Below are 24222 nucleotides of genomic sequence, written 5' to 3' on the forward strand. Positions count from 1 at the left end.
GAGAGTTAACTATGTTGCATGTTTTAAATCTGAGACTATTAAATTTTCTATAATATTTATTTTTATCCAACCTATAATATAGAAACTATTATCTATTTAACACTATACTCGAATTTTCAAGGAATAATTTAATATTAATAATAATAATAATAATAATTAAACTTTATACTATTAGATGGGATCGTCTAAACCAACCTAATATTAATATAATAATTTAATAAATTTATTGATTAAATATTTAGTTTAGTTTTAAGGTTGACTGAGAATCTAATAGCATACTTCTCCTGTATCCGCTTGAAACCCGTCGTGACTAATTCGTCAGCAGTTGAAAATTTAGATATTTAGATTCAAAAATATTATTTTAAAAATAATGAAAAAAGTACACCTTAGATATATATATATATATATATATATACATATTTTCCTGTAATGTAAATTTAGTTACTCACAGCTAATCCGTCGCGGTGTTTCTATCGCACCATAGGGTTTGCGGCAGTTGCGCGGCCCTCCGACGATCGCGTAATGGCGTGGGGGCGACGAAACCGTGGGATTGGATGTAGCCTCCGCCAGCCTCCATGTCAGCGAGCGCATCGGCAGGGACGTCGCCGGCCGCCTCGACCTCGAGGAGGCTATCGAAGCCTCGCTCTATGCTAGCCTCCCCCTACTCCACCCTCCCCAAAGAGGTACCTCGTTCTGTTGGGAATCTAATTGTTGCAGAGTGGTTGTTGATTCTGAATGAAGTTGATCACGATAAATATGATAATATGTACCGAATTTTAAATTAGGAACTCCTGTTCTTATAGGAGAAAAGGAAATTTTGGAGAAATATATTTAGGTTGCTTCTGTTAGAAAGATATACACTTGGTTAGTGCTTTTTTACTTTCCAGATTTCCAATCATGGACTTCACTTCTGTTGAGTTACAGTTTGTAGATTCACTGATATTACTACTATGACAATCCAGGTAAGACTAACACAAGAGGAATCACTTTGCTACTGTTAATAACAATTAGATTTTTTTTTACTATCCACACCTAGGCCTATCTCATTAGTACACAAGTGGAGCAGACCAGGATGGCATTGAAACTGATGTTTTTGATGATTGGCCTTTCTTTTTTTTTAATCTGTCATTTGGCTAAGAAGGAAAGGAGTACTATCTTGAAAATGTTGGTTTTCTTATAAAATAAGTGCGCTTGCATTAATGAAAAAGAAACTCTTGATCCAAAAGTTTTTGTTGTATGCATAAAATCCTATTTACAAATTATTTAAACTGACTTTTGGTTAATTTAGTGCTCTTGGGCCGATGCTGGTTGTTTAATTTTTCCAATTAGATAAACTAGGAGGAAGATACTTGAATGGAAAATGACAATGAGTTATTCTGATCTCAGGAATGAAATTATCTGTAAATAAGATTGATTCAAATGCCAAACTAAATCTATTACTCAAGATACTTAAAACCCTTCTTGCATAGTGCATCTAAGTAGTTAACATAATGTTGAAGCGATATTTTTATCTACAGAAAGTACACATTTCTGTAATTATCAATATCTTTGGTCCATTAATTTGTTCCTTCGATAGAGTCTTCGTGGAACATCTTCCTCTTTCTTTAGGGTTTTGCTCTCCGACCGACTATAAAACTGAAAGTGATAGTTGGTTAATATAGTATATAAATATCCAACGAAGAAACATTAATGTTCAATTAAGACAATGATTTAGTAATGTCAGGGTAGGACGAAAGAGATCTTCAAAAAGTGAATCTGGTATCCTTTATTTTGAAATATTTTTTTAATGAAGGTTTAGTCTTCTCATGTTTCTTATAATGCTCAGATATGCTTGGAAATGCACAACTTTTCAGATTATTCTGTGTGAAGCTCTTTCTAGAGGTGAAGTTGCAGAAGCATGTTCTGTAGTAAAGAGGGTCGGTTCAAATATCTATATTGGAGTGGAGGGTCGCTTGTCTTTAGAGATTATTTGTCTTCATCTTGAAATGGATGCTTAGGTAAAATTTGTGTTCTCACCCTAATTGTTCTATATTAAAGTTCAACTTTTCTGTTAATATTTGTATATCTATTAATTTTCTGCTTTACTTGTCTAGCAATGTATGAATATTCTACAAACAAGCCTCATCATACGTCCTAGAGCCCTTCTTGCTGCTTGTAAGGTTGAACCAAAGCCTGTATTAAGCACATATGATCAGCTTTTATCATATGATCTTGCCGTACTCTGTGAGTGGGTTGGGTCTGTATTTGCACATACATTAGGGACCACAGCTGTTGGCACTTCTCCAATCCTTGGTGGATTACTCTTGTTACAACAGACAGCAATCATCAACCAAGGAGCTCGAGATAAGATAACCAGTTTAGCAAATGGATAAGTTTTTTGTTTTTTTTGAAAGCAGTAGAATTACATTTATTCCAATCTTTTTATGTTAGTAGTTTATTTATTGTGACTTATAGTTGGTTAATAAAAACTTTCAAAGTATCTATTGAAAAAGGTTAATAAACAAATCCCAGTGCACTTATTTTTTAATATTAATCTATAGCGGTTTACTTGTTGTCGCTTAGGGTCTTAATAGAATGGACTTATTCTAGGATAGTACTTCAGAGAGTTTGCCAATATTGATGATATGTTTCTCTGCACTCCTTGTGCTCGGCAGCCAAGGATAATAAAAGCTACACTCAGTTTTCACTAATTGCATATATCCCTTCTCCACTTGGCATTTGATGGAATCCATTTTACTTGTTTTTTCAAAGTTTTCCTATTTTTATTAATCTTCAACTTGCGATGACAGGCATACTTCCACAAAATCTGACGGAGTCAGTTTACAAAGGCTTTTAGAGAACTTGAAGAAAACAACTTTAGCAACACTCTGAACGTTGTTGGAAAATTTTACCTGCACAAGGAGGCTTTGTATTGTTGTAACACTGCCTCGTATCACATTTGATCAATCAAAATTTTACGTGGTATTTACTCTGCGATAATAAGCATTAGCTCCTATGCTTCATCATCGGTGTAATGAATTCTCTAATATGATGCTGAGCTACCTGTAGCTTTCATAGTGCATGTTGGATAACAATTAACAAATGCCGTTGTGGTGTATGATATCATTTATAGAGGCTTTCTTATCTCTAACCTGGTTTCCTTTAGCACTTGCTTTACTTTAATACTATGTTACGTATTTGTCAGCTTGTCATCTTTGGCATGTATTCGAGCATTTCACCCAGTTTCTGTTTATTTTCTTCATGAGCAGGATCCAGCAAAGCTCCATCGGCCCACTGAAGTGTAGGCCGTGCATGCTGACAGAAGGTTTCAGTTTAACACATTTGGATCGTAATGCTTGTTGCAGGGCTGCAACTTGGGTGGGTGTCGAATTTGAGGTACTTCTCAACTTTCTTTGTTAAGTAAAAGCACACCTCAGAAATTAATTTGATCTTTCTCTTTACAACTATAATAATAGATGAAAGGATCATGATTGGTAGAAGTGAATTTTAAAAATTATTTGATAGTCGATGTACAAGTAGGTATTCCGTTGTCTGCTTATGACTAAAATTGTGGTGGTGGTCGCCCACGACAGAGACTCTGCAGGTTTTTCCCATTCGTGCCGCAAGAGCTCCCAAAAAGCAAAAGGTGACTGGAAAAAAAAAACACACGATGTTAATATTTTAATGGTGCAGTCTTAAGCTTATCCTGTTATCCGCACTAGACAGTGGCAGGGAATGGAGTATGGACCCTGGCAGTGCATGCTGTTCCTATCATGCACAGTTGTGCTGCTGCTGCTGACTTAGCTTCGCATCATTGACACGGCATGTTCCATCTAGTCTTATTCACGATGGTATTTTAATTGCCCATCATCAGCCATCCACTTTTCACATCAAAAACCAAGGGCCTGACGACACGCAGCTACCAGGTGACGCTGGAAACCCATTAAAGTAACTACTATATCTTGTTTTGCTTTTGCTTCTGGTTTTTGACAAGTAGGGTCTATGTCATGCGCATGCAGCCATTTGTGGACACTTGTTGCATTCCGGGCTCCTCTTCTCTGCATGCCTATGGCAAAATTTGATATCAGGAAGAGACGAATTCGTATCTGAACTCCACTTCATTTCGGGGCACAGGAATAAAAATAAATCATGCGTGCATTTGTTTGGTTGATGCATGCGTAAAGTTTCTACAGACACAAAAACAAAAAAAAAAAAAAAGGCCTATTCACGAAGAGAATTAAGGAAGTATGTCGACTTGTGCGTGCAAGGACTTCACGCGCTACTTGTGCGAATTTATTCCAGTTTGGTGCTTTGATGATTAAATATTATGCCTACTCGTGTGTCGTGTGTGCCTATATGCATGTGTATAGAATTGCATATGATAGTTGTGTGTATTTATCTCATTTTGGCGGTCTAACAATTCGGTATATTATGCCAATTGGTGTGTGTATTTATACCATCTTAATACTTTCGTGATTCTGTGCTATATAGATTTATGTATGTATGAACTTGCACATGTTAGTTGCATATATGTATTCCATTTTGATGCTTTGACGATTAGGTATTATTATGCTCGCACATCTCTAGCTGTCCAATTGAATTTTATGGTTGTTTGATTCGCATAACAAATGTGATTGTTACGGAAAGAAATATCGATGTACTGATGTAAAAATGTTTGTGTTTCACAACTTTTACTCACCACGAATATTACCCAAAAAAGAAAAGAACGCGACCAACAGAAATTATATCTAGGGTTTGTAAAAGAATTAAATGTTTGTGAACCGACTTAGTTTGGTAAGAGTTTGTTGTTTAAGTCAACTAAATCAATAAATTTAAATAACTCAAAAGGAATAAGTGTTCATTTTGTTAATGTTCACAAATAGAAAAAAAAATAGATACGTTATTTTAACAGTCCTATTAGTGTCGGCCTCATGAATATGGAGGAAGGTAAATATAATTGTACAGGTGTTAGACACATGGTAAGGTGACCACAGGTCATCAATTCATTGGAATCTACCCTTGGTCGTTATCCACCATCTGTGCTACGTCTTGGGGCAAATGATATTCATAAATAGAGATTGTGCAATGGTTAGACTATTCAACGAATAATTAAGGGATATAAGTTTTTAAGTCTCAGCTACGGTACATTGCAGGAAATTTTCCCCTCCAGTGAGAAATTAGTTTAAGAATGTTAGTCATTTGGATGAGTTTTTATAAGCGCTTTTTGATTTACCTTGATGGTTAATGAAAAAACTTTCATAGGATTAGTCACTTCTAAGATTAGTCGATTTCGAAAAGATAAATACCTAGATTACAAAAAAAAAATAGAGATTGTGAATTATTTGTGAATAATGTGTAAGTACCCTGTAGTAGTTTTGATGTGATCAACCAAGTCAAGTTAGGTTCTGTTGTGGTTTGATCCTTGTGTCTAAATATGCAGGAACTTGGGAACACAAGAAATAGAGTGAAACACACAACTAACGAGAATGACGACATGAGAAAGATTTGACGGGCTCGATGCGTCCGAGGCACGAGATGCTGCGGAAGAATACGCTGGTGGACGAGAAGGATCGGCGTGCTGCATTTCCGAGGGACGAGAAACTAGAGCGGAAGGTTGCTCAAAAAGGCCAAAAAATAGGTTCGAGTAAGCCCTATTCCAGATGATCGAAATCATCCAAGCAAGCGGAGCCGGAGCGGAAAACTCAGACGAAAAGTAAATGTGAAGTTGAGTGTCGTTCGGGCGCTCGAAGCTACTCCGGGCGCCCTGACTAGTCTAGTCCAACCAGGTCGCCTTGGAGAGGTGCCCCTATGCGAAGGCGGTTCGGGCCTGTTCCAGTTGACCGGACCAAAGAAATTTATCCAGGACAAACTGTTGCGATCCGTTGCATCATGGATAAAGTTTTATCTACACCTAAGCACCTGAAACCCTTCCAGGCGCCCGAAGAAAGGTTATAAATACAGCTCTGATCTTAGTTGTCAGGACAACACTTGTAAACAATCTTCTCTTATGTTCTACTTTGTGATCTAGTGCTTTAACTATTATAAGAGGTTTCTTCGCCAAAAAGAGATTTGATAGTGAACTTTCAACGTCTTGGACTAGCAATCTTCTAATTGCAAACCAAGTAAAAAAGATCTGTCTCTACTTTCTTTTTAATTATTTTACTATTAAATAAGTGTGTCTTAATTTAGTTTGAAAAGTTGAGAAAGGTGTTTTGTTTGTTTTAAATTATGCAAGGTAATTCACCCCCCTCTTGCCGGCCGCAAGGGACCAACAAGTGGTATCAGAGTCCAACCGCTTTAGAAGGACTAACCGTCAATCGAAGCACATAAGATGATGACCAAACTGAGCATCTACCCACCTAAGTTCAAGGGTGAGTTCGTGATTTGGAAAAATAAAATGGAGGTGTTCTTCAAAATTAACTTTGAATTATTAATAATAGTGAAGTATGGTTTTGTAGCACCAAAGGATCAGCAAGAGAAAGACAAAGAACATCTATGGATGAAAAAGGAGCAAGCCAACTTCGTGGCAAAGAACAAGACAAAATTTCATCTGCTGAGCGTTTTACTGCCTCAAGAAGTTAACCGGATCCGAGCCTACGAATTAGCCAAGGAGCTCTAGGAGAAATTTCTGGAACTACACGAAGGGACCTCGGAGACTAAACTCGCGAGACGACACTTGCTGTAGAACCATATCAGCAACCTTCGGTTAGAATAAGGTGAAACCGTCGCACACCTCCACTCAAGGATCAAAGAACTCATCACCGGACTCACGAATCTCAGAGAAAAGGTAACCAACTGAGATTTACTAAGGTACGCGCTTAACCCTTTTCCTAGGAGTCCTAAATGGTCAACCCTTGTAGATGCATATTTCATCTCTAGGGATTTAGAGGTAAATAATTTAGAAGAGTTTTTTTTAACTTTTGAAATTCATGAGTCAAGATATGCAGATCTAAATAAGGAGTTAAAGCACAACATTGTCTTAAAAACAAAAATAGATGAACTAGATTCTGAAACGTCCCTCAACGATGATGAAACGACATTTATGGTAAGAAAATTCAAAAAGTTTTTTTAAAGTAATCAAATCAATTAAGTGCAGGCCAAAGAAGGAAAAGAAATGTGAGATGCTATCATTGCAATGAAGAAGGGCACGTCAAAGATAACTGTCCAAAACTGAAGAACAAAGACAAGGACAAGGAAAAGGACAAAAGAGTGACCTAGAAGAAACACAAGAATCTAAAAACGACATGGGATGAATCATCGTCATCATATTCGGACGTCGTAGCCTATGCTGGACTTGCATTGATGACAAGTCACCAAGAAGACGACAGAGCAAGTTCATCGGAGATGAGCATCGAGAGCATGATGAAGAGAGAGCAACATCAGAAGAAAGCAGCTCTACAGGGGGAGCATCAGATAATGAGATCAACAAGATAAGTCAGGTACGGTCTCTGCCTCCTGACCAATTATTTAAATTTATTAAAATTTATCAAAAAAATTCCTATCAATTAAAAAATGATAATAAAAAATAATTAAAAGAAAATAATAAATTAAAAAGAATTTTAGCAACATCTTGTCATTAGAAGATTTCGACAAACTAAAAATCAAAAATTAAAAAATTAAAAATTAAAATAGAAAATTTAAAGAATTCTGCATGTTCGAATATAACTGTTTCAAATTTCAAAAGACTAAACTGACACTTTAGATATCATAAAGGTCAAATTAGAAGAATATTATAAAATATATATTCCAAGAAAATTTTTAATTAATTCTGTACAAAGGAATTTAAATTGGGTTCCAAAATCGTGCTTGAATTAAATTTTTATGCATGTTAGTACTTTTGAACGGATTTAATTTTTGTTGTTTGCTTGGAATTATCTACATAAATTGTTTCGTATAATTTATGTTGGAAATATATTTTAACTTTAATTTTTTTTCAAGAAAGAGGGCTTCATCACTCATTTCTAAGAAAATTTTCAAAATTTTCTAAACGTTAAATTATTTTTTATAATTTTTTTTAACAAAAATTATATTTTTTAATTTAAAAATAATTCGCAGAGTAATTTTTGTAAACTTCATTTTTTGTGAAAAATTATCATGTTCCCTGTTCAAGAAAATATTTTCAAATTTTTTTTAACCGTTATTACATTTTATATGAATTATTTATCCAAATTCTACCTTTTAATATTAACAATTCTTGAAAAATTAGTTTTTTAAAAATTTATTTTTCCTACCAAGAAATTTGCTATAATACATATTTAGAAAATTTTTTATGAATTTTTTAGCTTAAAAATTTGTTACTGCTTAAAATAATTTTAATTTTTTGTGAAAATTTTATCTATAGTTTGGATATAGATCTTTAACCGTTGTAAAAATTTTCATAATTTTCCCATGATTAAAAATATGTTTTTAATTATTTTTTATAAAAATAGTTTATAAATTATAAAAATGTAGATTTTCAAAATTTAAAGTTCATAATTTTTCTAGATGATAGTCGATGTATTTTTATACCTTAGACTCTATTTTGAATTTACTTAAATTTATTTTCATAACATACCCATATTTTTAATGTGATCAAAAGAGGAAAATTAAAGGTTAAGTATAGGGAAAGGTATATCTTAATTTTTTTCATATTTTTTTTTAATTGCAAAATCTGTATTAGTTATCTTACTATTATTTATTTTTTATTTTTACCCTAATTTAACTTAGTTTGCTTACATCAAAAAGGGGGAGATTGTAAGTACCCCATAGTAGTTTTGATATGATCAACCAAGTTAAGTTAGGTTCTGTTGTGGTTTGATCATTGTGTCCAAGTGTGCAGGAATTTAGGAGCACAAGAAGTTGAGCAAAATATGCAGCTAACGAGAATGACGGCACAGGAGAGAGTCGATGAGCTCGGTGCGTCTAAGGCACGAGACGCTGCAGAAGAGTACGTTGGTGGATGAGAAGGAGGAGCACGATGTTTTCGAGGGATCAGAGGCCAGAGTGGAAGGATACTCGAGACAGCCAGAAAATGGGTTTGGGTGAGCCCTATTCCAGATGGCCGAAATCACCCAAGCAAGTGGAGCCGGAGCGGAAGACCTAGATAAAAAGTCAACCTAAAGTTGACTGTGGTCCGAGCGCCCGGACCAGTCTGGTCCAGCCGGGGTGCCTTAGCAAGGTGCCCATGTACGAAAGTTGTCCAAGCGCCCAGAGTTGTTCTAGGCGCCTAGACCAGAGAAATTTATCCAGAACGAGCTATTATGATCTGTTACGTCATGGATAAAGTTTATCCATACCCAAGCGCCCAGAACCCTTCCAGGCGCCCGGAGCAAGACTATAAATACAATCCTAATCTTAGTAGTCAAGACAACACTTGTAAACAATCTTCTCTTCTGTTCTACTTTGTGATCTAGTGTTTTAACTACTGTAAGAGATTTCTCTGCTAGAAGGAGATTTGATAGTGAACTTTCAACGTCTTGGACTAGTAATCTTTTGATTGCAAATCAAATAAAAAAGATCTGCCTCTACTTTCTTTTTAATTAGTTTACTATTAATAAGTGTGTCTTAATTTTGTTTGAAAAATCGAGAAAGATGTTTTGTTTGATTTAGATTGTGCATGGCAATTCACCCCACTCTTGTCGTCCGCAAGGGACCAACATAATATTCATAAATAAAATTTGTGGCCCCTGGAATAATAGTACAATGGTTAGATCCTCCAATGGATAACCAAAAAATCTAAGGTTCGAATCTCAACTACGACGTACTGTATGAGATTTTCCCTCTAGTGAGAAGCGAGTCTAAGAATGTTGGTTGTCTAGATGGGTCTCCATGAATACCTTGTGTCTACTGTAAAAAAAATAATTACAAACTATATAACCCTAATTATATAACCATCAAATATAATCCACCTATCAACATGCAACTGATAATCTTAGCTTGTGACTATGTATAAAACACAAAGTTTAGTTGATAGATTAAAGAAACCATAATCATAATTATAAGACACGAGAACACATTGAAATTGTTTAGTGCGTGAACATCTATACTCAAACAGCAAAAAAACACACACACATGGAAATTGTTTTATTTTTTTAACATGAACATATTTTTTTTCTCAACTCAAAATAAGAATGTACGATCACGAAAGATGTTAAGAAAGAAATCATATCGAAACTAAGATGCTTGTCTTGATTGAAAAGAGGTGGGCATAGAGCCAGAAGAAAGAAGCAATATAAAGATTTGACACGACAAACAAAGAAGAGAGACTTGAATGCTCGATCTATAGTGAAACTAACGTTAAGTGAACAAACTGTATCTCGTATGGGATTAACATAGATGACGCTTGCCAAATAAGACTACAGAAATTGATCAAAGAAGCACTTCAAATGGAATTTTTAAAATTCACACCAAAGGACACACTTTTTTTCTATTTTACTCGTTTGCCGGCCACTAAGATGTAGTGATGAATTTCAAAGGACAGTAAGTACCATTATAATAATACATTTAAAAAATAAATATAATTGTGGTGTTATTTTAAAGAGTATGTATCATGAAAATGGTATTTATTTAAAATACAAAATCATAATGATGTTATTCTTTGAAATCTAGTATTACAATGGTGTTATTCTTTGAATGTAAGCACGACAGCGATTGGATTGGCAGGAGAAGTAAAATAAAAAATAAATACGTCCTTTAAAAAATCTAAAAGTTAAGCGTGCCTAATTTTATAATTTTAATTGTGTCTTTTGGTCAATTACCAACAAGAGTATGTAGAAACTCAAAGGTATAATGATTGTCCACAGGGTGTAGTGTAGACGGTGGACGCATGATATCTCTGGTGTAATGATCAGGGGTCGATTTTCAGGAACTGACGACCTGGAGTTTACCCCGTCATACGCCTATGACCTATGTACTTGCATGAACCTTCTTCCATATCCGTAGGACCGACACTAAGGGGTCCGCTAAAGTAACGGATCTACCTTTTTCAAAGGTACAATGATTTTACTATAATAACTACTCGATATTGAAAATTGCAAGCCAAATCAAAAGCATGTTGATGATCCATCCCAACTAATGTTGTGAAAATTATGCTCAATTGGTTTGCCTTAACTAGTTGATCAATTTTGACTTAAGTTCAACGTTAAACCAATTTGTGACTGAGTCACATCAAATTTGGGTAATTGGTCCAAACCAGTGATTTGTCATCTTCCTTAGAAATACAATATTCTAGAAAACTGTCTTGGCCATACCAAAAGTCATAATTCTATTCTATGTTGAGACTTATTCTAAGAAAAATGAGAGAAAGTAAAATATACATGTGTATTGTAGAGCATCTTCCATGAAAGTGAGAAAGGAAGCACCCAAAAAAGAAAAGAAATCTCTTCTATAATTTATTCTTTCAATTAGGCCCACAAACATGCTGATGTCGATTTGATGATATATATATATAAAATAAGATCCTTAAAAACCTACTCCACTAACATGAGTTCTTATGCATCATAAGTCGCCATCCCTACCATATTTTACAAAGAGCACCTTTGACTCCTTGGTCGTTGTTCATCTTAATTTTCATCCTACCCTATTTTATTTGTTGTCCCATCTTTAGCTCATGAAAATAGTGATAACTAAGGAGATAAATGAGTCGAATCGAGTCGAATAATATTAAGCTCGAGCTTGATTCGTTTAAGTTATATTCGAGCTTGAGCTCGAATAGAGTTTTTATCACAAGGCTTGAGCTCGGCTCGTTTTAGAATTATCAAATTCGCGAACAATTCGAGCTCGGCTCGTTATTAGCTCGATTATCAAAGTTAACGAGCCTAACTCGTTAAGCGAGCTCGGGCTAGTTTAAAGCTCGTTTTTGGCTCATTTTAGAGCTCATTTTTTGGCTCATTTTAAGGCTCGTTTTAGAGTTCGTTTTTTTGACTCGTTTTAGAGTTCGTTTTTTGACTCATTTTAAGGTTCGTTTTTTGGCTCACAAGCCTATAAACGAACATGTTCACGAGCTCACGAGTCGAATATCCTTAAGCTCGAGCTCGGCTCAATAAAACTGTCGAGCTCGAAATCAAACTCGAGCTCGGCTCGATAAGATAAACGAACGAACTCGAACGAGCTTTTTATCGAATCGAGTTCCGAATAACTCGCGAACCGTTTGATTCATTTACGTCCCTAATAATAATTAACAATATCATTGGAGATAATAATTCCCCTTCCTCTTCTCCTAATTAATCGTGATCACGATCTCTATTAGCCAAGCAAACAACTATTAGACTACGTTTTGATTGGATATAATTTATCATGTAATATAATCAAAATTATATTATAATGTTAATTACTTTATTTGAAGTGTAATATGAATAATGAATTGCAAAAGCTAACAAGATTTTATAATCTGGATTAGAAAGTCAACATAGTGTAATTTGATTATATTAAAAGATCATCGTTTAACTAAAATTTAATTATCAAATATATCCTTAGTTTATTTTCGATATCAACCGGTCACCGATGTCACTTCCCTCGTCGGCCGCCAAGCGCCACGATCGATCACCGCCTCCGGGCGCCACCGGCCGCCGCCTCCGGCCGTCGCTTGCCACTGCCTCCGGGCGCCACCTGCCACCGTCTCCGGGTGTGCCACCCACTACCTGCCGTCGCCATCGACTGGCTACCGCATCAGGCCGCCACATCCGGGCGGCGCTGGCCGTGGCCGCCGCATTCGGGCGGCGTTGGCCATGGTCGTTGTTGTCGACTAGACGCAGCATCTGGACGTCGTTGATCATCGCCGTCGTCAATCGCTGCCGCTGGCACCGCCGTCAACCACCGCCACCGACAGCCACCTCTGGGCATCGTCGGTCGGCCACGGACCACTACCTCCAACCGCCGCCATCGGTCACAGACGTCGTTACCGCGCCACTGCCGCCACCTACGCCGTCACATCCGGCTTCGACAGAGGTGCGGCGGTCACCGCCATCGACAGTCACCTTCAGCAGAGATCGTAGTATATTTTTATCATTTTATCATATTCTTTATAAAAAATATTAGACACCAATTAAAAAATATAATCACCCCTTAATTAAAGATACGCCTAACTAAACGTAACCTCAGCCAAGATAAGAAATTGCAATATATCATATAGGTGATACCGTTAATCTAGGCCATCTAGTATTATTCGCCTCCAGACTAGCTGCAGGTAGGGTATATATGTGCACGGACTTGCGTGTATATAATTTGTGGGCATGCATTTCATGAGCGTTTATATAGTTTTTAATATTGAACTATTGTTATTATTTTATATTTCTAGTACTTATTTGCATTTTAATATTCTATCTTAATTTTATTTATTTAGGAATTTCTCAATATATTTTATATTCCTTGGCTGGTGTTTCAAAAATTATTTTATTCATTGATAACTGAAATTGCTCCATCTCTTCGTGGCTGGTTGGTTTTATATTATCACAACACTAGTCATAAATACAAATGATCTATTCAAGATCATATCCTATCGATCCTTGGGTCGTCCATGGATGCTACAAGGGGATAGTGAATTGGTTTGAATAGGATGGTAGAATGGCAAAAGCCTATGACTTCTTTAGGCAGACTGACGCTAAGAACTCTTAGGTGTGAACAGTGTGGAGACCTTATATTCTGCTTAATCATGTAGTTACGATTTGGATGTTGGCACATAAATGTCTTCTGGCTATAGACAGATATGCCTATATGGAGCGAGGATTGACAATGTACTTTTATAAACATGTGCTAGAGATGAAGGAATATCTATTATTTAGATGTCCATCTATCGTAGATTTATGGAGGAGGATCCAAGTTTGGTTTCACATGGGGCAGAAGATGTATATCTACCGACGGGCGGTGTGGAAGTCTTACATTCAACCCAGTCATACAGTTACGATTTGGATGTTGGCACAGATATCTTTCGACTAGAGACAGATAAGACTATCTAAATGATCGATAGTGTACTTTTTGAAAATATGTGCTAGAGAAGCATATATTCTTTAGATGTCCACCTATCACAAATTTATGGAGAAGGATCAGAGTTGAGCTTTACATGAGACAGGAGAAGTTTGTCTACTTATTGACGAACGGTGTGGAAGTCTTGCATTTAGCCTAGTCATGCAGTTACGATTTGGATATTGGCATAGCTATGTCTTCCTGTTGGTGCAATCATCCTCGGGTCAAAATTGATCAGTTTGACCAAGCTCAAATTAGTGTAAGCTTGAGTTTAAATGTTTCACAATGTATAAGAGAAAAGTCAAGTAGGTCAAGCGAAGATCAGATACTTAGCTGGGAAAGTTCTAACTAAAGGTTAGACAATAAAAAGACCTAACTGGAAGTTAGGCAACGAAAAGTACAAATGGGCCACGGAAGACCAGACACTTGATACAAGACGATAAGTCTAAGTGGATCATGAAGGATTGAACACTTTGTACAAGATGAGAATCCAAGAGAATCAAAAGTTGACCGGACACTTGGTGAAAAAGCCCTAGCAAGTAAAGGTTGACTGATGCAGAGCAATGAGAAGTCCACAAGTCAACGATCGATGACGGGATATTGAGCAAAGGAAGTTCTGGTAGATTGGGGTTAACAAGATACCAAGCAAGATACGAATTCATCTTGGAAAGACTGAATTTAGGATTATCGATCGATTAGTGAGAGGAACTAATCGATTAGTAAACCCTAAACCCAAAATTCTAGGTTTAGAGTTGGACAATCGATTAACTTAATTGATTGACTCAAAGCAATCAATTAAGTCAATCAACTGGGAGTTTTTTTTACAAGAGAACATAAAGTCTTGAAATCAATTGAGACAATTGATTCAGGCTTCACCAATCGATCAGGTGGAAGCATTTTCGCGAAAGAACAGAAAGCCTCGAGATCAATTGGGGCAATCGATTAGAGGCTAACCAATCGATTGGTATAACTCACTAATTGATTGAGATTGGTCGGGCGAAAAAGAATCGTTCTATAGGTTTTGGACGATCGAGCTGAAGTGACAATCGATTGAGGATCAGATCAATCGATTAAGAGGTATTTTCTAGCCCAAAAGAAATCCTAGAAAAAAGGGTTTTGTGGAGTTTCTTTGGTGCCAGTTCTTGTGAAGTGTTGCTGCATTTCCAACCGATCAAAAAGCATTTTCAAGCAACAAGATAGAAAGCTAAGCAAGATTTCATTATTATAAAATCATTTTTGATTTTCTTTGTATTTGCTTTTTCTTTTCTTATTTTTTCCTTTAGCACAAGGTTGTACGAGACTTCTCCACCTCCGGAAAGTTTCCAAGAATGAGGCATTCATAGTGGAGTTGTGAGTGTGAGGAGTAGACATTTAGATTAATCACATCAAGGAGAAAGATGTCAAGTAAAATCTAAGTGTTAACATTATAGAATATCTTTGTTTTAAGTTTATGCTGTAACATTTAAAATTGAAGTGAACGAAGCTATTCACCCCCTCTAATTCATACTGCCCTAACAATGCTTCTTATTAGAGACAAACAAAATTATCTAGATGATCAATAGTGTACTTTTTGTAAACATATGCTAGAGATGCATTTATTCTTTGCATGTCCACTTATCGCAGAATGGAGAAGGATCAAGGTTTGGCTTCACATGGGGTAGAAGATGTCTACCTATCGACAGACGCTTCAAGTCTATGAGTGGTAATATAGAGGTGGATGACCACTGATGAAGGCTAGGCATCTTGCTTTGTCTTTTTTGATCCACTTATATGGAGAGCAAGTAATAACAGTTTCTTCGATGAAGGCTAGTTGGATTGTGAAGGGATTTATAAGAGTAGGCAAATTTACATATATAGGACATTAGAAGTATATTCGGATGATATATTTTATAGAATGACTTATAATTTCTTATTATTATGTACTCTTATATTTATAATTTATATATGGTCTACTTGAGAAATGATACCCTAAGAATTTTATTGTGTATATCCCATGAGCACCTAATTTTCTTCAATTTAATTTTTTTTTATATTATAACTTAACCCTTAAATCCTAAAAGTAAAACCATAAATAACATACTGGTAAACCAAAATTAATAGATAAATAAAATACACATGTCTGCATGGAACATCGTAGCATAAAATTAATATATTTTTACTCATCCAAAACAAATAAATACAAGTGCTCTAACCTTCTAGTTAAAATTAAAGTCACTCTAGGACATAGCTGAGTTGATTATCATGTAAATTTATAAAATTGAGCAAGAATTAAATCCCGGTAAAAATCGAGAAATTACTCTTTCATCTAATAGTTAATTTTAGTTTCCTGATTAACTCCCTTCTAACGGTATAAGATAGTCGTGAGGGCAGTCGGATTGACGAGTTTCATTTTTACATAGAATAGTTAAAAATTAAAGTTTCAAATTTGTATAATGAAAGTATTCCAAAAGATTTTATCTCTATTACTTTAATCATAAATAAAGAATAATCTGAATATGATATGCAAGTATCTCGTGGTTAAAAAATAATAATAATAATAATAATAAAAAGACTGAAAATGTATTTAACACGAATTTTATGCCTTTTTTTGTTATTTGGAAAGGACGAGGGGTGGTTGGACAAATTTGACAAGGTCTAAAGTCTAAATTGAATTAATCAACTCGAAGAAAGTCCTCATTTGTCTTTTGTGAAATTTATCAACAAATACATTCAGAAAATTAGAAAGCATTAAAATGATAAATTGATCTCAGTTTAAAGGACAATTTATCAAATAACTCCCCTGGTTTTTATTTTTATCAAAACAACCGTTTTTTTAAAGTTGAATTACAGTTAAATACAAATTAAAACTAGGGGCGTATTCAGATAATTCCTCCGTTCTACAAACCGCGCTAAGCGCCGCGCCGCGCCGCGCCCGACACGATCTGACTCGGCGCGAGTCAACTCGTTATTTATCTGCTCTACGACTCGGTCTGCCGTGCCGATTCCGTCCCATCTAGTGCCGCCGAGCTTTGACGGAACCGCTTCAAACCAGCGAGCCGATGATAACGACGCCGACGCGCGCTCCCTGACGCACCCTCCTCCTCTATTTATACGCTCCTTTTCCTCCGCCTCATCTCCATTCTTTCATCTTCTCATCAGCCATTTCCTTCAGAAGGATTAGGAAGAAGACGTAGAAGAAGAAGATGGTGACGTTGGTTTCTCGACAGGGAAGGCAACTCCAGCGATACAGCAAGAACGGCAGCCGCCTCGTCGTCGGGTAAAATAAAAAAAATAATAATAAAAATCGAATTTTTATTCTTCTCGAGTCTTCAATGTGCAGATCGACCACTTTCTTCCTATTCCATGCCTCAATCGGTTTGGGCATATCCTGCAGGTGCATTCCTTACAAGTTTAATCCCGGCGAGGAGGCCGATAAATCGATGGAGGTCCTCGTCGTCAGCTCGCCCAAAGGCAATGGCTTGCTCTTCCCAAAGGTTCGCCTTCGAGCTGCAGTTAATTATCTACTTGATCAGTAAAAGCTAGAGTCTGAATTGGGCCTTCATTGAATTCCATGGTTTCTCAGGGTGGTTGGGAGACAGACGAGACGATTAAAGAAGCAGCTTCGAGGGAGGCAATGGAGGAAGCAGGAGTGCAAGGCCACATTGAGGTCGACTTCAATTCCTGTAAAATCGTTCATATCTTCTTGCAGAATCATCTAGCTAACAGGTCTCCTCCCCTTTTTTTTGCAGAGGAAACTTGGGAAATGGAAGTACAAGAGCAGAACCTACGATTCTTACTATGAAGGCACCATGTTCCCTCTCCATGTCACGCAGGAGCTCGGAGACTGGCCGGAGATGCACACGAGAGAGCGCAAATGGGTGAGTGAACTACCGACTACATGATTAAAACAGTTTGGATTTGGTTTTCTGATTTCTGAATTGAAAGAAACAAAAAAAAACGTGAATTTGATGTTTTCAGGTGACGGTGGCTGAAGCGAAAGAAGGGTGCCAGCATCCGTGGATGAAAGAAGCACTGGAGAGACTGGTGGAGAGACTCTACAGCAGCTCGAGCTGCAGCAGCAGCGGCGGCGGCGGCGGCGAAGCAACTCCAGCTTCTTAGGATTCTGATTAAAACTTTCCAATCAATTTTACTTAGATCATTCTTTAATTTCTTTAGGCCTAATGATGATGTGAGGATCACACTGTGCTCTCCACTATAAAATGAACAAGTTATTGGCTTTGCTACGAATCAGTGAGTTCTTCGTGCAGTTTCCTTTCCTCCACTTTGCCATGTGGTTGGGTACTGGGTAGCTATCGGAATCCCAGTTTCCACCACTAACACTTTCTGCATCTTCTTTGGCATGCAACGCAAAGTAGCAACTTTTGCATGGATAAAATTGGGCACTTTAGTGAGTGTATTATTATTTATAATAATAATAAAAAAAGTTGGTAATCCTCACCTATGTCTCTTTACTTGGGTGGAAGGAATTTATTCCTAAGAAAATAAGGATTCGAACCTCCTATCTTGCAATGTTGTACCTAAGATTTTGATGGTCTAAATAAAAAATGGCCCTCTTACAACGTAAAATCATCCACACTTTAAAATATAGTCTTCCTTATGAAGTGCGATCAAAATTTGCTAGTGAGCCTATAAAATTTATAATAAAATAAAGATTTAATTACATGAATATTTTAAAATATAATAAAATAAATAAATATTACTGGTAATCATTTAATATAATATTTCTTATTTCTGTTTTACACTACAAAAAAAATGCAGCATTAGAGACTAAATATTCCGTCGCTAAACTAAATTAGCGACAGAATCACTGTGTTGATACGAGTTTTGTCGCTGACTGTATTTAGAGACAGAATTTAATATTCTGTCGCTATTTAGAGACGGAATATATATTCCATCTCTAAAATTTTAGCGACGGAAATTTAATCATCAGTTGTTAACTATAGAATCTCGTCTCTGATTAGATTAAAATTCCGTTTCTAATTAGAGATAGAATTTTAATGTTCCGTCGTAAGGTATCGACATTTCAGGCAATTTCAAGGCACTCAGCGACGGAAAATTAAATTTCCGTCGCTAGTAATCGTAATAACAGTAATTTTCGGGGAGAAATTAGAGACGGAATATTAAAATTCTGTCGCTAATTAGAGACGGAATTTTAATATTCCGTCTCTAATACTTGGAAATTCCAGAGCAACATTTTGTTTTTGTAGTCGCCCTTGTTTACATTTCATATCAATTTAAACCATCACAATGGTTTTCAAACAACACAATACATACATAATTAGACAATGACAATACAAAATAATATGTGAATGTAAATATCGAACCAAATATCCAATCCAAGAACAATACACAAATACATTACTACGACATCTCCAATAACAATGATCCAAGCACAAAATTAAAACTAAATATCCAATCAAAAAACAAAGATAGATATCCAAACATCTCTAACCATAAACACCTGATTGTATAGTACTACAACATCTAAAATTTAAAAACACAATACAACACCTTGTAGCAAAGAAAATCCAATCCTAAGCTAGCGAGTAGTAATCAATTCTGCAAAAATTTTAATACGATAGATTATTCATAAAACATTGAACAAACTAATACACAATTATGAGTAACATATTAAATTTAATATTATGAATTTATTTTACATACCTGAATGCTAGTTTGGATATATGATGATGGTATTGCATAGATATCAATGTTCCTGAAAAGATATAATACAATGTTAGACATAGTTACATGAAACAAAAAAAAATTAGTGAAAAAAAAATTAAAAAGTTAAACATCAAGATACCTATGGCAATCTACGGATCAGGGGGATTATTAAGGTCTTGAGTCTCCTGAGAGACAAAAAGATGTGACGTTGCACTCATTTGATCTAAGAAGGCCTGCATATCCCGTCCAATTTGCTCAAGATCCAATCGGGATTTGCCGCTCTGCTCGAAATTTTGCCTCCAAGCTTGAGAGTCGGGTCTTCAAATCTGCGTTTTCTTGCTCTAAGACGTCTACTCTAGCAAATGATTCGGATGCACTCGATGTGCTGGAACGACCCCTGGCGCTAGGAGTCATCGCTTGATCATATACAACTCTCGCCTGAGCCCTAAGACCATATAGGGTGGAGGTCTTTTTCCTTCCACCAACCACATCATAATAAATTACATTTATCTGGTTAGTGGATAAAGTCTGCTCCTCACCTCCCTCTAAACTAGGCTGAGACGTTTGTGCAATCCTAGCAGCAACTTCTTCCTATTTACATTAAAAAAAAATATTGTCAGATATTTACTAAAATGATAGATAATTATTGTTAATAGTTAAATATATTCAAGTGTAGATTCTTACGTCTAATGTCGACGATCGACAATCTATAAAGTCACCATCTTTTGACTTGTATGTCTTGATAAATATCTCCCAACAAGTAGGAGGTCGTTGTAGATCATATTCCTGAATATTAAAAAATGTAAATATTTCTAGTGGTATGTTTTAGGTACAAAACTCTTATAAAATTTTAAAATTAAAAACTCATCGAGTCTAATTAGCTATAAAAGTACAATTGATATTACTATCATTTTTAAACCTACAACATGTAAAATAAAATATGGAGTTAAATAACATTTAATATTAAAGATAAACATTATCAATAATCATTTGAATACAACATGTATTACTATTTTAACTGTAAAAATATCAATTAAGCTTGTATAATCAAGATGTTCAATTACTTTTTTTTTCAATAGAAAATATCATAAATTCATTTAATTTTTCTTTCAACATAGCTTCAATTTTCATTTCTCCTGCTATTTGATTCGTTTCCATCCTGCTCTTATCAAATTCAAACTCTCGCTACTATTGAAAAGTAAAAAAAATAAGTCCTTTTAATTGTTTAATTACAATATTCTATATTTTCACTAGGTAAAAAATTTATTCACATAGTATTAATTGCGTACAATAACTTATACTACATTATCAGAATTTAAAATTTTAAAATTCATATATTGTCAATGATTCAATTTCACTTTTTATTTTGGATTTTTACTAGTTTGTACTAAATCAAGTGGAATATCTCTAATTTTTTATATTTTTGTATGGTTTCACGCTTTCAACCTAACTTTCCGAGTTAATTTCGGCTCTATTATTTTAAAATTTTATTTTATTTTTTAAAAAAAGCGTAATTATTTCAATTTAATCTCAGTTTTTAAATTCAAACTCTAATTAAATGGATTAAACATAGCAATGATTGATGATATGTCAAAAAAATCACCAACTACTGATGTGAGTATTAATTCTGTGCCTAAAAAAATTGATAACTGATGAATTAATCATTTTTTTATCGATTTATTTTTTTAGATTTGCGTAACAAAATTAGATCAATCTATTTTGTCTAAAAAATTTTAATTTATTCAATTTAAATTTAATAGGTTTATCAATCCCTTTTAAATTTGATTACTCAGTTATAAACAAACATGCTTATCAACATTACTCTGATAAGGATATAAAAACAATTGGGCCATCAACTATGTTAAAGTACTGCTCTCTCATAGTTTCTTTACAGATTGGGCTTTTACTGGACTTGATTGGAGATCTATGAATGGCTATTTTTTTTCAATTTGTAAAAAAAATGATTATTTATCTTGGCATTTCTAATCCAATTAAACAGCCTAATTGAAAAGCAATCAATCAGAATAACAAACTTATTAATCAGCCAAATCGACAACTTACCATAGCCTGATATCAATCAAGCATTCCAACTTTACAAGAACGAAAGAAAAAGAAAAAAAACAGAAGCAAAAGTAGAACTTCAATGGGCGCTGAAGAAATCAAATGATAATCAATGTTTCTGGCCAGAAGAGAGAAATCATCCTCTTTCCTCATCCTCGGAAGCCCGTGATCAGAAGCATGCATCCAAAAGGCAGCAACAGCACAGAGCAGCCAGGCTGCAAAAAACAATCACACGAGCTTTGTATCAGCGAAGAGAACGACTGTAACTTAGCGAATTCGGATCCGCACACCGCGAACCCATAACCCACACAGCGGGGCTTATCGTGCGCCGTCGCGCCGGCACAATACCACCACCACCTTCTGTTTTTTTGGGGGGTTCGGATAGCAAATGCTATAGTGCGCCGCCGCAGAGCAGCGCAGAATAAATAGAACTTGCTATCGTGCGCCTCTCGATTGTGGCAAAAGGTTCCATCGTGCGCCTCTCGATTGTGGCAAAAGGTGGAATCGCCACCCTAGCGGTCCCTGGTCCCGATCCCACACAAGATTTTAGAGAGAATAAATCACGATTAATACTGGCAGGATAAGTGACCGGAGGTCGAAGGAATTTTTGGCGCAGTAGATCAGGATTTTATCCCCAAGTATAACTGGCGACCTTCGACCCCACAACTTCAATGACAAATTACAGGCACCTAACCGGCTGATCCAGCCGGGGCGTGCGCCTCTCGATTGTGGCAATTGAGGTGGCGGAATAGGAGAGAGAAAATAAAAGAGAGTAGGAGGTTGTGATTCGAGTTGTTACCATCCTTCCATGAACGAAGACCCGCTTCTCTGCTGCTGCTGGGGCGGCGGCTGCCCGTACGGAGGCGGGTACCCAGCCGGAGGGTAACCCTGCGAAGGCGGGTACCCAGCCGGAGGATAACCCTGCGGAGGCGGATAACCTGCCGGAGGATAGCCAGGCGGTGGGTAGGCATCCTTTTCGTACCCTAGAGAAACACGATCATCGAATCTTAAAGAAGAAGAAGAAGAAAAGAGGGGGAAAAAAATATTGTCCCGATCGTTGCGGGGAACTCCGGCGATGACTCACCCTGGGGAGGAGGGACGCCGATCGGCGGTTGCTGCTGGTTGTAGTAACTCATCCTCTTTGCGAATCAAAGTCTCCGGCGAGGCTCAGCGGCCAGGCGATATCGAAGCGATCGAGCAATAGGTGGCCGTTTAAATAGAAGAAAAGAACGTGGCTAACCTTCCATGGGAGGTTCCATCATATGATCCCCTCAAACGATTGACTTCTTCTTCAGTCTTAAATTGCCAATCTAAACTGTCAATTCTGTAGGCTCCGTTGATCCTAGCGGTACAAGCACTAAGATCACTAGCCAGTTCCGAAAGCCACTCGGAGAGGATCCCAAGTCTTCGTTTACGCGCTTTGAAATTACGCGTTTAGACGTCGTGAAGCGTGTCGGACAAAAGGGCGTTTTGACTTAACGATGAAGAAATAGGAAATGGACGGTCCTGATACGAAGAGAGGGTGGGGTTTGATGAAGTCCTGGATAAATCCGAGATATAATTTTTATATATTTAAAAAATTAATATTTTAAATATTTATTCTATTTGTACAGTGGTGTTACGCTGAACGCCACGTGGGGCCCACCACGTCGGCCGTCCCTCTCGTGCGCACACAAAGGGCCGGGCATAACATAACCCCTTCTATTTGAAATTCGAATGCGTTAAGCATTTTTTTTTAATTCAGGTATGAAACTCTATCCTATTTTTTAATACCAATTTTATAAACGGATAAATCGGTCGCCAGCTAAAATTTCCAAAAGTACTCTAACGGATAGTTTAATATTACGAGTGATAAAATATCAACGTAGACTAGTATCATATTGTTTTTTAACGGTCTCCCATCGAATGGATCTAGCGATTAGCGAATGTGATATTATCATAATGAAATTTGAGATTTGAATTTTGATAAAAATGAAATAAATATCTCTTTTATATGTTAGTCACTATTTAAAGATTAGTAGCCGTCCGTAATTTACCTCCTCCGTGTTGGCCTTGGTATGGGGGTGCTGGAGGTGAACGTATTCGTCTTTTGTCACAATATTATTTTTTAACGGTGATCCCTCGGATGGATCTAATGGTTAGCGCATAAGATATTATCATCATAAGATCTGGGATTCGAATCTCGACAAAGCGGAGGTAAATGTCTTCCTTATGTGTTAGTCATTATTCCAAAAACTAATAACCGTCCGTGATTAAGGATGACAATTTTCCCGTGGGTTCGGGATCCCGCGGGGAAACTCCAAAATGGAAACGGGGATCGCCGATTTATTCAGGGATGAGGATGGGTTCAGAGATTTTTTTCGGGGATGGGGAGGTATTGAGATATTGTCCCCATCCCCGAACCCATCCCGAAAATAATAATAATATTATTAATATAATAATATTATTTTTAAACATATTAATAATATTAATATAATAATACTGATATTAATATTAATATTAATATTAATAGTAAAATAATAATGTTATTAAATTAATTTGAGATGAAAGCGGAGATGGGGTCGAGATGGGGATTTG

General features: G+C 36.3%; 2 protein-coding genes and 1 long non-coding RNA gene across 8 annotated transcripts; 2 read left to right on the plus strand and 1 right to left on the minus strand.

Annotated features, from left to right (window-relative positions):
• Window positions 1-434: 434 nt before the first annotated feature.
• Window positions 435-4506, plus strand: LOC121975390. Of its 5 annotated transcripts, XR_006110316.1 has the most exons (8): window positions 435-683; window positions 1854-1997; window positions 2094-2355; window positions 2790-2961; window positions 3249-3375; window positions 3573-3625; window positions 3702-3905; window positions 3999-4506. It is a non-coding gene; the product is annotated as an uncharacterized LOC121975390 (long non-coding RNA). The 5 variants fall into 5 exon arrangements; XR_006110315.1 differs by having other exon boundaries at window positions 1826-1997; window positions 2094-2961; XR_006110314.1 differs by having other exon boundaries at window positions 2094-2961.
• A 12511-nt stretch (window positions 4507-17017) lies between these two features.
• On the plus strand, window positions 17018-18274 carry LOC121977673 (nudix hydrolase 17, mitochondrial-like). The gene is made up of 5 exons (XM_042530128.1): window positions 17018-17173; window positions 17291-17390; window positions 17480-17563; window positions 17646-17774; window positions 17875-18274. Exons 1-5 carry the CDS (start codon window positions 17100-17102, stop codon window positions 18013-18015), a joined length of 528 nt encoding a protein of 175 aa, XP_042386062.1. The 5' UTR covers window positions 17018-17099; the 3' UTR covers window positions 18016-18274.
• Window positions 18275-21588: 3314 nt separating this feature from the next.
• Window positions 21589-22875, minus strand: LOC121975391 (cysteine-rich and transmembrane domain-containing protein WIH2-like). Of its 2 annotated transcripts, none has more exons than XM_042527006.1 (3): window positions 22730-22875; window positions 22445-22628; window positions 21589-21860 (listed from the first exon to the last, which is right to left on the minus strand). In XM_042527006.1, the coding sequence occupies exons 1-3, from the start codon at window positions 22779-22781 to the stop codon at window positions 21815-21817; spliced, it is 282 nt and encodes a 93-aa protein (XP_042382940.1). In that variant the 5' UTR covers window positions 22782-22875; the 3' UTR covers window positions 21589-21814. The 2 variants fall into 2 exon arrangements, with proteins under 2 accessions (XP_042382940.1, XP_042382941.1); XM_042527007.1 differs by lacking the exon at window positions 21589-21860 and adding an exon at window positions 22022-22167.
• Between the last annotated feature and the right edge of the window lie 1347 nt (window positions 22876-24222).

Source organism: Zingiber officinale, chromosome 4B (assembly GCF_018446385.1).
Source record: "Zingiber officinale cultivar Zhangliang chromosome 4B, Zo_v1.1, whole genome shotgun sequence".
NCBI classification, from domain to species: domain Eukaryota; kingdom Viridiplantae; phylum Streptophyta; class Magnoliopsida; order Zingiberales; family Zingiberaceae; genus Zingiber; species Zingiber officinale.